The 13896-nt window shown below is 45.4% G+C and overlaps 1 protein-coding gene across 2 annotated transcripts in view; it reads right to left on the reverse strand.

Moving 5' to 3' along the window:
* Positions 1–11657, reverse strand: part of TGFBR2 (transforming growth factor beta receptor 2) — a 90831-nt gene extending 79174 nt beyond the window's left edge. For both annotated transcript variants that reach the window (XM_007455936.1, XM_007455937.1), the window contains exon 1: positions 11564–11657. In XM_007455936.1, coding sequence (XP_007455998.1) covers positions 11564–11657 — 94 coding nt within the window. The remainder of the gene's footprint in view (positions 1–11563) is intronic.
* Between the last annotated feature and the right edge of the window lie 2239 nt (positions 11658–13896).

Here is a 13896-nt window from a genome sequence, read left to right on the forward strand (position 1 = left end):
ACTGCAGACCAGAAATGGGGTTCGGTCAAGCGTTGGTTCAAAGGAACAAAGGTGCTGTAGGGCATGAAGAGAGAATGGGAAAACTGTGGGGAGCAGAAGAGTCACAGGTTAGAAAAGCTGAGTAAAACCAGGGCCTGAGGATGCACGAGGTCAGAAAAGGGGCTGGGGGAGAGGCTGGCACCATTCAGGCCTCCGGTGATCTAACTTATGCTGGGGCCCTTCTCTGTGTCCTAGGAGCCAGGGATGCAGCCCTGACCTCAAAAAGGAAGCAAGGGCCACGCAATCACCTAGGATCCATGGAGAGGATCCACAGAAGGCTTCCAGCAGGTCACCTATTCAACATGACACCTGAGGGGCAGAGTTAACTGATGGCGAGGTATTGTGTATTGAAGAGATGAAGGGTGTACATGGGCAGAAACCTAAGAGGAGATCCTTACAGATGACAGAAAACAGGAGTTCAGACTTGCACTGTGGTAGCATAATTTAAGAGCAAAAATGCATTTCCTGTAACTGTGTTCCTATTGTAAATAATGTCTGATTAAGAGACTCTAGGTATTAAAATTTGAAAGTTATTCTGATAAATAAGTTGAGATCTGATGGAACATGAAGCAACATGAGACCAGGTTGCAATGGGAAGTGTTTTCTGTCTTTGTTTTTGCCAAGTAAGATGTCAAAAGAAAAAAAAAAAAAGTCAGAAAATAAAATTATTTGGAAAAATCAGAAAGTAGTTGTGAGAACCGGTTGTTGCAACTGACAGGGACCCATAATTCTTGAAGACAAAAGTAACTGAGGGGCAAACATGGCCTTATGTTGAGTAAAATACAGAAGCTCATCAGTGAGAAAGCCAGCCGTGGGGCTCTCAGAACAGTCTAAAATTAATGTTGAAAGATTCAAGAAAAACTGAGTCCTCACTGAGCACTGACCAAATAACTTTCTCAAGACAAAAGAAGATTTTTTTTTTAATGTCGAAAAGTAGAACCACTTCCTGAAAAACCTGACATTAATTCAGTAATTTACTGAAGACATCATTTGTATACAAGGGAGTGAGACATATTTTAAGCAATGCTGAGGTGTAATAGCTCCAAACTGATTTAAGGCCTACAGGTGTCAAGGTGGTCTGTGATTAAACACCTAAGGAGTAAACATGATGAATTGTGTGAGTTCAGCAGAGAAAAGGATTCCTGGGAGCTACACTTGGTGGTCAAGGGACAGTCAGTGGAGGAAGCAGCCTCGAAGGATGCTTTGGGAAGAGAGATGGGTTAAAACCCACTCATTAACTGACCTGCCTTCAGCAAATCTCTCTCCTGCTAGCCTTAGAGCATTACTTACCCCCAGTTAAAATGGGCCCTGTAGCTGAGGAGGAATCGAAGCACCTTCATAAAATGGGCAGCTACCCTTCCCTTCCTCAGTGACAGAAACAAGTCTGATGTGACACACTGAAATCTCTGCACTTGACACCCCTGTGGAAAGGTTTTCATGCTGTTACAACAGTGCTTCTCAAACTTCAATGCACACACGAATCACTTGGGGGTCTTGTTAAAATGCAGATTCAGTGCAGTAGGTCTGGGGAGGGGCCCAACATTCTGCATTTCCCATAACCCTCAGTGATGCTGATCCTGCTGGCGGCTGGACCACCCTTTGAGTAGTAAAGTACTGGAGCATCTTTAGTTGCTGTTATCAGGGGATGGTAGAAAGGCATCATTTTTGAGCTCAAGATTCGGGCCTCAAGGCATACTATAAGTCATAAAAAGTAGATGTGAAAAGAAGAGTGAGGCTCCTGCAGAGTGAGAAAGTAGAGCCAGCAGAGCTGCAAGGGGAGGGGATGGAAAACAGAAGAGGGCAACAGACGAAAAGGCTGGCTGGCCCGCTGCTCATTAGAATAAATAAGAGGTGACAGGCTTCCCTGGTGGCGCAGTGGTTGAGAGTCCACCTTCCAACGCAGGGGACACGGGTTCGTGCCCCGGTCCGGGAAGATCCCACATGCCGCGGAGCGGCTGGGCCCGTGAGCCATGGCCGCTGAGCCTGCGTGTCCGGAGCCTGTGCTCCGCAATGGGAGAGGCCACAACAGTGAGAGCCCCGCGTACCACAAAAAAAAAAGAGGTGACAAGAAAGAAATTATAAGAATGAAAGTAAGAGTGCCCAGGGTGTGTTGAGAGTGTTAGAAAGTATTTGACGAACAATGATCTTCAAGGGATTCCAGAATAGTGAATACAAAATGTTACTTTGGGGTGTTTTTGTCCCTTTTCACATATGGTCTTTCTCTCTCTTTTTTTTTTTTTGCCTAATTCTATGGGTTTTAGAGAATAAAACATAAACGTGAGCGGTAACAACAAGACCGTCATTCAAAGCAATAGTTAGAAGATTCCTCCACTGCTGACTATATAGAAATGCGATTATAGGACTCACAGCTACTCCCCTGCCTAAAACAGCAGTCTGAAAACTGCCAATCTGGAGCAAATACTGTCTTTTCTGAGAATATTTTAAGAAAAGAGGTGGAGAAATTTTTGAAAGGCAAGACAAGACTATACTCAGACAAGTTTCCTCTCTTTTCCCCAAAAAACAAAGAAGCTCCTTTAGGGCTTTCTCTCTTTTCCTAGACATAGCAAAGCATTTCATAATTCTCTAACTTAGGAAAACCCTTCACAGACATTCTCACCAGCTCAAAGAAAGGAGAGGATGCAAACACTGTAATTAACCAGAGAGAAATGGTATTCCCACCCAAACCAAGACAGCCTTTCTTCAGCAAGGAGAAAGTGGGAGCTGCAGTAAACATGCTCTTTAGTGAGGATGTCTGCTCAGGCACCTGCACTAGGGACATTTCAAAATAAACATGGCTTCTGTTTCTTTTTTAAACAGCAGTTGTCTCCAACGAACTCCAATTGGATGTTTGTGGTATTTGTTAGTTCCAACCTGTGATGATGTTCGATAGTTTTCTATTTTGATTAGCTAAGGATTATGTTTCCTAAGCCAACAACAATGATTTCCTTTACTAACATCCAGAATGAAACATTTTGGAACATAAAAAGCTAAAAATCTCATCTAGTTCAGTGCTTGTCACTATACACAGAAGAAAAATGAGACCCAGGGAGACCAAAGGAGGTAACCAGGTCCCCCAGACACCTTGATTGCCAGTACGACAGGGTTTAATCTTCACCAACCATCTCCGAGGCAGATTCTTAATCTCAAACTAAGGGTCAGAGCTGGATTAGATCATTCAAGATCAAGGTTTTGTGATAATTACATATCTGCAACTTCTTTTCTGTCTGGTATGGGGCCTCTAAACTAGGAAAATGATGAAGAGGTTAGGAAAAAAAACATTTTGGTTTGGTGATGTAACAATGCAGACTCCAGAGTATTTGGATGGGGTTGGGGGTGAGGAGTACTTTGAATTTATTTTCTAAGCCAACCAGCAAATCCTGCCATTAGGCATGTAGTCAGGTCTTGTGGAAGTCGAAGCTTATAAATTTCAGGGGCACTCGTTAAGAAAAAGAATATAAAAATTAAGAATAGAAATTTAGGTATGAAAGAGAATATTTAGAATTTAGAGTGGCATCTTACACATTAAAATTTTAAGAAGCTGCAGATACCACAAATATAAAAGTTAAAAGAAAACAAATATTTTTATTAATTAACTGCCTGATACACCTCTGAAATATTATTGCTACATTTTTTGGTTATATTCTCTTTGATCACCTCTTCCAATGATATCTCACAATATTCTCTTTAGAGAAAATTTAAAATAATTCAATCTTTCCTCTAGAACTGTTGATCAGAATTTGTAAATTTATTCTTGAGATAACTTGGAAGTTTTTTCCAGCTTCATAACTCATTATAAGTAATGTCATATAAATGTTTTGGGCTGCCTCTAAATTTGGGAAAACCTCTATGAAGTTGCTTTTACAGGTGAGCTGTAATATTCAGGGCATCGCAAGATGTCTTAAATATTCTCTACCTTGATAACACTCGTTAACCACATTGCCAGGGCCCCTCCCAGAGCCAGGAGCGGGGCTTGCACCAGGGAGAAGCCTTGAGGTTCCATCCACATCATGGTAAATCCACCTTGGCACACCATATATAACCTCCACCTACTTATGCATCCTTGAATTCCCCCAATTCTTCCGAATAAAGTGCCTGTTCTATTCAGAATACCTACTAAATTCCTTGATGGCATAACTATGCCATGATTCAGCCAGGGCTGTATCACCTGATGTGTATATTTCATTTTCCCATCAAGGTCACAAGACAGGCCTAACATTTGACTACCTGGTATATGGATCAAACGTTATTTTATTTACCTAAAGAAATTACATGGGATAACATATGAAAAACACCAAAGCCTTAGAAAAATGTTGGATCTCACCATTATTTCTCTTAACCCCTAGAGTCTCCCAGCACCCACGCTATCTTGGAGAAACAGTTTGTATCAATCGAGGCGGCCTGGTCCAGAAGAGCCTAGCACTTAGGATCTAGGTCCCCAAACCAGACCATCTCGGGTTCAACCCCAGCCTAATCATTTGCTAATTGAGTGGCCTTAATTTCCCTGATCTCTAGAGGATTTACAATAAGCATCATAAAGCCGACCTTGTAGAGTTGTTTGGAGGTTAAATAATACACGTGAAGCGCTCAACATGGTCCAGGCAGCAGCAGTCAGTGCAGCTACAATCATTACTATGCATTATCAGGAAACCTGCCCACAAAATCTCTCGAGTGAAGCTTCCTCGAGATATTAACACCATTCGGAGCAGCATGAGCCACTGTCATCTCCTTCCATAGGCAAGTTCTGCAGAGTTTTAGGATCACCAGCCGTCATCCACAAAGCAGCAGAGTGAATTTCCTGCCACAGCCAATAAATCCTCCATGACGATTTACAACTTTAACAGATAAAGTGGCAAATATTGAAAATACAAACCTGACTCTGTATTTTCCTTCAAAGACACTCATGGTTGTTCTGCCAAGCCCCCAGCTCCCTGCAATGCACAGTTTTCACAATCCTATACCTTGTATAGTAGTATTTTAACAGCTTTTTACTTCTTTATCTGTTCTGATATTCTTGTTTCCTTAAAAAGGCTTGAGAAGGCCTTAAGAAGGCTTGAGAAGGCCTCATGTTCCCAATACCCAGAGGAAATGCAACCAAGGCACTGGGAAATCTTAAAGAAACTGTGTAAGTGAAATCCTGGATAGAATAAGTCAAATGAATATAGCTGAAGTTTCCTGCAGGAAAAGACAAGCCATGAAAAACTGAATTTCCCCAAGGAAATACACCACTATGATTACAGCCAAACTCTTAGCTTTTTCATTAATGAGCAATCTCTCTACTCCAGGAAAAATAAGATATAATCAACAATAACTAATTTTGTACCTAACACCTCTGCAAAGGTGTGTTGTTGGTGCAGATCAATCCCCAGCGTTGGAAGACCCAGGGCCGGGGGACAAATGGCGGCCCACAGACCATAGGTCAGAATATTGAAAGTTATAAATCACACTGACAAACTGTTCGATAAAGTAGGTTTTATCCTTCTACCTTGATTGACAAATGCACCTCCATAACGTCTTAGAAAAGACCAAGTTCAACTTCAAACTCTTGACCTGCTCAGAGACCAGCCCTGGAACTGGGGAAACACTGCCCCAAACCCGGCCAACAATCTACCTTCCTCTTTCCACTGGCTGCTTCATCTGGCACCAAGAGGGACCTTGTGACATGTAAAACACCCAAGTTTTAACACTCACACCCCCACACACCCCACACATACACGGCTGTCCGCCACCCCTCAGGCCTGTAGACCAGTGGCTACAAAGGCCCTCAGGAAGATGGGTCCAAAGGTCTATGCCATCCGAGCAGCATATTTTGGGTTTCAGGTACCTGAAACTGATCTATAAAGGGGTGACTCTGGACTCAGAGGCCCAGGAGTCTCCTCACCCCATAGACAGGGGCTGAACAGAGAACAATAAAAGTACTGCCCTCTAAATCCCAGGGCAGAGGCTCCTTTTGCTCATATACTAGGCCTATATTTTAACTGAGCAGAAAAATTGGCGGTGGGGGGTGGGGGTGGGGAATATCTCATCAGAAAGGAGCAAAAATAAAAAAGAGCCGCTTATCTTGAGAGCAGGAAGCCTTCCCCAGATACAATCTCACCCATCACATGCAACTGCCCTGAGCTAAGTCCATTCTAATGATCTACAGCTTCAGCCCTGCCGACGAAACACAGACGCTAGGAAACCCTAAAGAGGCCAAGCAGGAGATCCTAAATTGACCACAGGCAAGCAGGCAAGTTGCTCCATGTTGAGTGCCAAGCCCTAAAAAGCTGATTATGGCAAATAAAAGACAGATCCTTTTGGGAGGAGAAGAATATTTAACCACCTACAAGTTTTCTAAAAGTCAAATCACCCCCCTGGTGATACTGGATAAATTCTACTCTTCAAAATCACCCCCCTGGTGATACTGGATAAATTCTACTCTTCCCACCCTCCTCAGCAGCTGTTTGAGGTCTGTACACAGACGCCCGTCCTACATGCCTGGAATCTGGGGTTGCCAGTATATATCTCTGAAAACGGCGCATGTCCAGCTGCTGTCAATGGTCAAGGCACAGGTCACCCGCAGTGGGTCCCACCACCAAGACGCAATTATCAGACTAGGAACAGCAGAGTTTTCTTGGGCAAAGAGACTCTACCCTATCCTGATTTTCTGTAGGACAATGACAATCAGGAAGGAGGTAGATCGTACAAGCAAAGCAAATCATGATCTCAGGGGCATTGAATGGATATTAGATGGTAAGTTCCCCTTTCTTGAATATGATATCCCTTTACTCACTCCCTAACTTCCATCCCAACACACATACACACAGATACACCAGGGAAAAGGGCCGAGCAGAACACAAGGAAGACAAGGTTAGAAAACACACACACACACACACACACACACACACACACACACACACACACACACACACAGAGGCAAACATCGAGTTGCTCTGTGCAGACTCTGTCTTCTCCACTTATAAAATAAAGGTAATGAAAATTATCTTGTCGGTTTCTTCTGAGGATTAAATTAGATAATAATGTCAGGTGGCTGCCTCAGAACAGGTTCTCAAATGTTACTTCTCCCTTCTCCCCACTTGTCCTTGAGATGAGCCAACTTACCTGCTTGGCTTCCCAACCCTCATGACACGCCAGGCAAGAAGGAGAATCATCGTTATCCCACCTTGGTCAGAAGCCACAAGTAGGTAGGAAGCAACATATTACAAGGGAAAGAAGGAGTGTGAAACAAATGGTGAGCATTCTTGCTGCTAATACCTATCTGCTAAATCACTTCTACTGAAAATCATGAGTTAATCTGCTGAAGCTGTATGGAAGGCCCCCGAGGGCAGAAGCCAACAAGGTGACAGTTATGCTTTTCTGTGGAAATTGGCTAAATAATGCCATGCTGTAGCCAGGAGGGACTTTTCCTCCACATCCTATTTTAAACTGTTTCGGTGGTTTGCATCAGACCTAAATAATAGCCACACTGCTCTTCTGCAGATAGCAGCTGCCCCAGGGCTGCACTTCCCTTAGACCAACTCACTTCACTGCTTATAAACCAAAACAGAAGACCCTGATGAAAAAAGAAACTTCAAAGCAAAGTTTAGATTTCGGCACTTCATTTTTAATGAAAGTCTCATTTCAACAACCTTCTAGAAAAAAAAAAAAAAAGAGAGAAGATTCAGTATTCACTGGCAAATGTCTTTGGTAAGACTTTGAAAAAGTTTTGCAATGGCTTTGAATGCCCTACATGAATTCAAGTGTACAACTAAAGAGGTTGGATGAAAACTTCTAGCAGCTTTCCATCATGTCTGTCAGAAGCTGACATGTTTGTCGTCTTTTTCCATAGGTCATCAGAATAAAAGAACCAATAACACAGTATAAAACAGCCAAATTGCCTATCGAGATCAAAGCCAAACTATTCTCAATAAAGATTTTACCATTCAGACCAAACACCCAATAAATAGTGACTGCCTGGTTGTGGAAATGCTCGACTGACCTCCAGTGCCTCTGGAGGATGAATGGAGGTTCAGCTCAGCATTTCCTGGGTGCTAAGTGATATGCCAGGCACTGCCACAGACCCTGGAGACGGAGAAATGAGGGGGACAAACCCAGTGCCTTTGACAGAATGGGTAAAGGAGTCTCATCAAGAGCTAATTCTGCCTTACTATTGTTAGCATTGAAAAGAGAGGCCTGTCCCCGGGAGGAGGTAACCTATAGCTCCACCCAGGGCATTGAAAGCAGGTTTGCTTAAGAATGACACTTTAGTCAAGTCTTAAAAGATGAATCTAAATTATCCAGGGTAGCAGGAGTTCCAGACAGACAGCAGCTTGAACAAAAGTGAGGTGGCCCAACTGGGGGCCCGGAATAAGGCAGGCACAGAAAAGAACAGATCAATGAAAAACACGTTCAGAGGGACAGTGGAGGGAATGGAAGGAAACACTTAACACCCAACAGAGTGGGCTTTTGACAAAGGGGTCTAGAGTCAATAATGCTTCCAAGTACACAGGGTAAAAATATACATCCTTCTCTGGGCCTCAACACCCCCCCCCCCCCATGTTAGACTCAATGCAGGCAAAGACCAGAGCTGTCTTCTTCACTCAGAATACGGTTTCCAGGTCTGAGCCTCCTGCCTGGCAAAAAGTGACATTCTATAGATACTGTTGAGAAGGAAGAATGGGTAATGGTCACTTTCTGCAATGGCACCAATGAAGTGTCATTCTTAATTGGAAAAATATGGTTAAAAAAAGAAAATTTTTAAAGTTGTGTTGAAAACTAAAATGCAGACCATGTAGCAGGTATGCTGGCTCCACAGACAGCAATGAGGACTCATCATTTCAAGGTGGGGTGCTACCTTGAAAAAAAAGGCAAGGAGGGACTTCCCTGGTGGCACAGTGGTTAAGAATCCGCCTGCCAATGCAGGGGACATGGGTTCGAGCCCTGGTCCAGGAAGATCCCACATGCCGCGGAGCAACTAAGCCCGCGTGCCACAACTACTGAAGCCCGCCCGCCTAGAACCCATGCTCCACAAGAGAAGCCACCGCAATGAGAAGCCTGCACACCACAACAGAGAGTAGCCCCCACACTTGCCGCAACTAGAGAAAGCCCGCGCACAGCAATGAAGACCCAACGTGGCCAAAAATAAATAAATAAAGGCAAGGAATCCAAAATGTGATGAGTATCTTATAGAAACCATAACTAGTTAAAAATAAATGGCCTAGAGGTGAAAAATGTGCTTTCTGGGAACAAAAGCAAATAGACCAAAGATCAAATTCTGGACCTAGCAGTTTCCAGAACCCTGACAAAATCAGCAGTGATTTGGGGAAAGAAATTTATCCGTACAACACTTTTACCAACATTGAGTCCTCAACAAGGATCTCCTGTTAGGTATTCGAAAAGTAAAAGTTATATTTTTCAGATCTGAAGAGTTTTCAAACATTTAAAGTTTTCCCCCAAAGAGCAATTACTTAATTTCAGGCATTTAGGAAGAGTGAATCTACTAAGTCAAAAACAAAAACTAAAATACCTTTAAGTATGTATCTTAGTGAAGTTTGCTCTTATACTGAAGTCCTTGACTCACTTGTCAATATACTAAATGTAAGATGGATTTTTTAAGTAACCTAAGAGAAGGCTGTGAACAATCTCATTTCCTCTTATCTTACCATGCATTAAGATATTTTGAAAAATGTAGTTGACAGATTACCAATTACGTTAGGAAAATCCTGAAACCATTTACTTCCATAGAAAATTAAATGCAAGTGGAATTAGGTTTCCCACCTCCATTATAGCTACCTTTGACCTTCAACTATCTTCAGAATGTAATTTCACATGAATACCAATCCAAAATGATTCCTTAGTTCAACCATTTTGTGGCTTTAATTCCATAAAAATGTGAAATCTGTGGGTTTTGTAACACTGTTTAAAAGCCCAAATAAAAAGCCAAGTTGGCTTTTAAGCTAATTGTTTAAAAGTGTGTATATAGATGAACTGAGACTGACTCATGAACTACTGAGTCTGGAATTTGCAAATCATAAATCTTATCCTCCTAAGCAAAGACTAACAGAATCAGGGCCCACTAATTTCCTTCTTTCGTAATCTGAAACAAAAGTTTTAACGATTTTTAAGGCACACTGAAAATTAAGGGTGACGTTTAAAATAGTAGCAAAATATAACTCAGTTTTTAAGAGTTTGGTGTATAATCAGAGAGTCGAACATTCTGGTACTGCAAAGTAAGAAAGCATCCAAGGATGAAACAGTGGAACTTTATTAAACTGTAGAACTCAAATCCGTGTTAGGATTTTTTTGTTTACAACAGTCCTTCCTCATTATCTTAAAAACTCCCATCTCCATGCCACCTTCAGTAAAAAAATATAACTTTTAAAAATTTTCAATCCACTTCAAGAACTGTGAAATGTCCCATGTAGAAACTGGTCCATATTTCTTTTAGACAAGACCAAAGGTTAAGTCTGCCCCTGGCCCTTGGTAAACAGAATGTGTGCCTCAGAGTGATGGGGACTGTCAGATCCTCCACATTTCATCCCAAATCCACACAGGGCATCTCCAAGTTACCAAAAAGGAGTAGAGAGACAAAAGATGTTAAAGATGAAGGGAACGTAAAATGATCCAAATCTAACCATGTCCTTTCACAGATGAGGAGACTGAGGCCCAGAAAGGTCCCAAAACTCCAAAGACTCCCATTACCAGACCCCAGATGCAGGTTCTCAGTTCTGTAGCAAAGAACTAACAAAATTTCTAACTTTTAAGGTCTCAGGGGTTCGGTACTTTACATAACAAATACTTAAGAGTTCAATTCCTGCATTTTTCTCCCCTCAAAACCTCCTAGACACCAAGATCAGGTGGGCAGGGGGATTTACGATTTTAACCCTTCCGTTTCATTTCCACCAAACAATTGCACAGAACCTTCAAGCCCGCAAGACGGGGCTGTCCTGGTCCGGGCAACATCTCCAGCACCTAGCGCCTAGCAGGCACTCAGTAAATACTCCGCCTTCCACCTGACAAGCCCCACTCCCTGCCGCATCCACGCCAGCCCGCAGTGGAGCGAGACAAGTTTCCTTTTGGCAATCGCCCTTCTCCTTGAAACTTTGCTACAGCAACTCCGGGCCAAAAAGCCAGTCCGGGGGCATGTGGCCCTGGGCAAGAGCTGAGGATGGGGGCCCTGCCCTTTCAGGGCACTGGGCGATCCCGAGCCGGGGACCAGGTGTGCCCGCCGCTCGCTCGGAGGCCGCCCGGGCCGCGTCCTGCCTCCACCGATCACCAACTTCTCAAACTTCCCTTTCCGGGGGTGGGGGCGGCCCGGGACGCAGCGCCCTTCCTGCCCGCACAAAGGGGGCCGGGCGCGCCCCGCGCCCCCGCCGAGACCACTTTCCTGGTCTTTGGAAAGAAAAACGCACCCGTCCTAGCGCAGGGTGCTGGGGCGCGGGCACCGGGGCCACGTCCCGGCTTCCGCCCGCCTCCCGGGCCGACTGTCAAGCGCAGCCCGGCGGGGCCCCGGGGACCCCGGCGCCAAGCCCGGGCGGGGGCCACTCACCCGACTTGGGAACGTGCGGCGGGATCGTGCTGGCGATGCGTGTCCACAGAACGATGTGCAGCGGCCACAGGCCCCCGAGCAGCCCCCGGCCCATGGCAGCCCCCGCCGCTCCGCATAGACCGGCCCGAGCGCGCACGCCGCGCCTCCGCGCCGCGCCCTGCGGACCCACGCGGGGCAGCGGTGCGGCCAGATGTGGCGCCGCAGAGGGTGGCGGTGGGCGAGGCGCGGGGGGCCCGGCGGCCGAGGGGAGCTGCGCGGGAGGCCGGGCCCGGCCGGCGGGTGCGCGCGCGGAGTGTCGTCGGGCCGGGCGCGCGAGTGACTCACGACTTCGCCCGGGCGCCGCGGGGGAAACAGGAAACTCCTCGCCAACAGCTGGGCAGGACCTCTCGCAGCCCCGAGCCTGCTCCCCGTCTCGGCTCCCGGTCCTCGCCCTCCCTCGCAGCTGCCAATCACGTCCCCGGGACCGGCCCCTCCGGGGCTTTGGCAAACTTTCAGCGGCCTCGCGCGTTCCCGCTCCGAAGACTGACTACGGAGCACTAAGTGCACACGTTCCAGAAAGTCACTGAACGCAGAGAGTGTCTGCGCTCTCCAAAGCACCCCCACCAGCATCCTCCCCTTCCCCACAACCCTCTTCGGACTGTTCCTAAGTGCTTCAGAGCTGGTTTTCAAACTCCAAGTGGCGACCCAAGAGTGGATGCTGAAATCTGAGTTGTGAGCACTTTTTTTTTTTTTTTTCAAGTAAAGCAGTAAAAGTATTTCCTCATTAAACTTTGTTTCAGTTGTGTATGCCTAAACCATCACATTGTAAAATGTTTATTTTACTGTAGGTGGAAGTCCAGAAGTCTGTTCTCAAACTTTAATGTGCTCACAGACCCCCTGAAAATATTGTTAAAATGCAGATTCTGCTTCAGTACATCTAAGAGGCAGCATTTCTGATAAGCTCTTGGGTGGTGCCTCCCATTTTGAGCTGCCTCTTTCTTCCTGGGGGGTGACTCAGTAAGCAATTATAAACAATAAGCCATCACAGAGTGATAATGGGAAATGTTATCTTCAGAATATATCAGGTATGGCAGAAAGTGTGAAAGTAAAAGTGGCCTGGGAGTCAGCTAAGTGCCAGAGTTTGCCTTCCAACACTGCCTGTGAAGGGACAGAACTCTGAGCCCCTCCCCTGCAAAAGGGGACATCGGTGGGAGCAGAAAAGGGCGAACTTTCAACTTTCTCTTCTTGCTAAGGTGACCAGGTTTGCCCCCAAACTATCCTAGTGTACATCTGTTTCAAAGTTGAATTATTAACAGAACCCCCTGTCTCTTTCCCACGTGTCTTGGCTGGATATTGACTCATATGCTCATCCTACTTCCAGCCCCCTCAAAGAGTTAGATTCAGTATAGCCCTCTCTCTGGTCAGGAGATCTTCCAGCAGGTTACACAATAGACTCCTTTATCTGAGACAAAGCTTGTTTGCAGAGGCAGGTGGCCAGGCTTACTGGGAGTAAAGGCAAACTAGCTCTCCCTGGAAACCCAACCCCTGAAATCTTCCCTGCCAATCTGAGAGTTCTTTTGCTTGATCCTGGAAGTTAAGTCTTGTCACCATTGTTCCACCCAGCACAGAAGCTGACTTTTAGGAAAAGACCACTTCCTAGCTCCTGAATTTAGGATGCAGGAAGTGGGGTGAAATCATCAGGGTTGGGCATCTTCCTTCCCACCAACCTCCTTGCCAAAGCCACTTGAGCAAAGGAGGAAAGTTGAGTTCAAAATCTGTTTCTCTCCATTTCCTCCACAGGCCCTGCCCATGCCACCACCACCCCTTGAGCAGGAGTCTCCCAGCCACTCACCCCCAATCAGGGCCATTCTGGCCCTTTTCACTCAATTTCTCAAAACCTAGCGAAAGTCAAATTTTCGAAAGGCAAACCTGATTATACCAACCCTTCTATTAAAATCATTTGATGGCTTCCCACTGCTCTTGAGACAGAGGATAGAAATGAGATCCTTGAAGGTGCCTTGAGCCCCTCCTCTCTTGTAACCTTGGGTTTCTCCTCTCCCAATGAGAGGATCTCCACATTCCTAGAATGCACCCCTGTGTTCCTCCCACACAGAGCCTCCCCCCCTTCCCCGGGGCGCACTTCCCTTCCTCTGTCCTTCCTTCTACCCAGCCCTCTCCTGGTCTTCCTTGGGTGAATCATGACTTCCTTGATGGGCAAGCTTTCCCTGACCTCCCTGAATAGACTTTTTTTAAAAAATAAATTTATTTATTTACTTATTTATTTATTTTTGGCTGTGTTGAGTCTTCATTGCTGCCCGCGGGCTCTCTCTAGTTGTGGCGAGTGGGGGCTACTC

This window comes from Lipotes vexillifer, unplaced genomic scaffold (assembly GCF_000442215.2).
Source record: "Lipotes vexillifer unplaced genomic scaffold, Lipotes_vexillifer_v1.1 scaffold1221, whole genome shotgun sequence".
Classification (NCBI taxonomy): domain Eukaryota; kingdom Metazoa; phylum Chordata; class Mammalia; order Artiodactyla; family Lipotidae; genus Lipotes; species Lipotes vexillifer.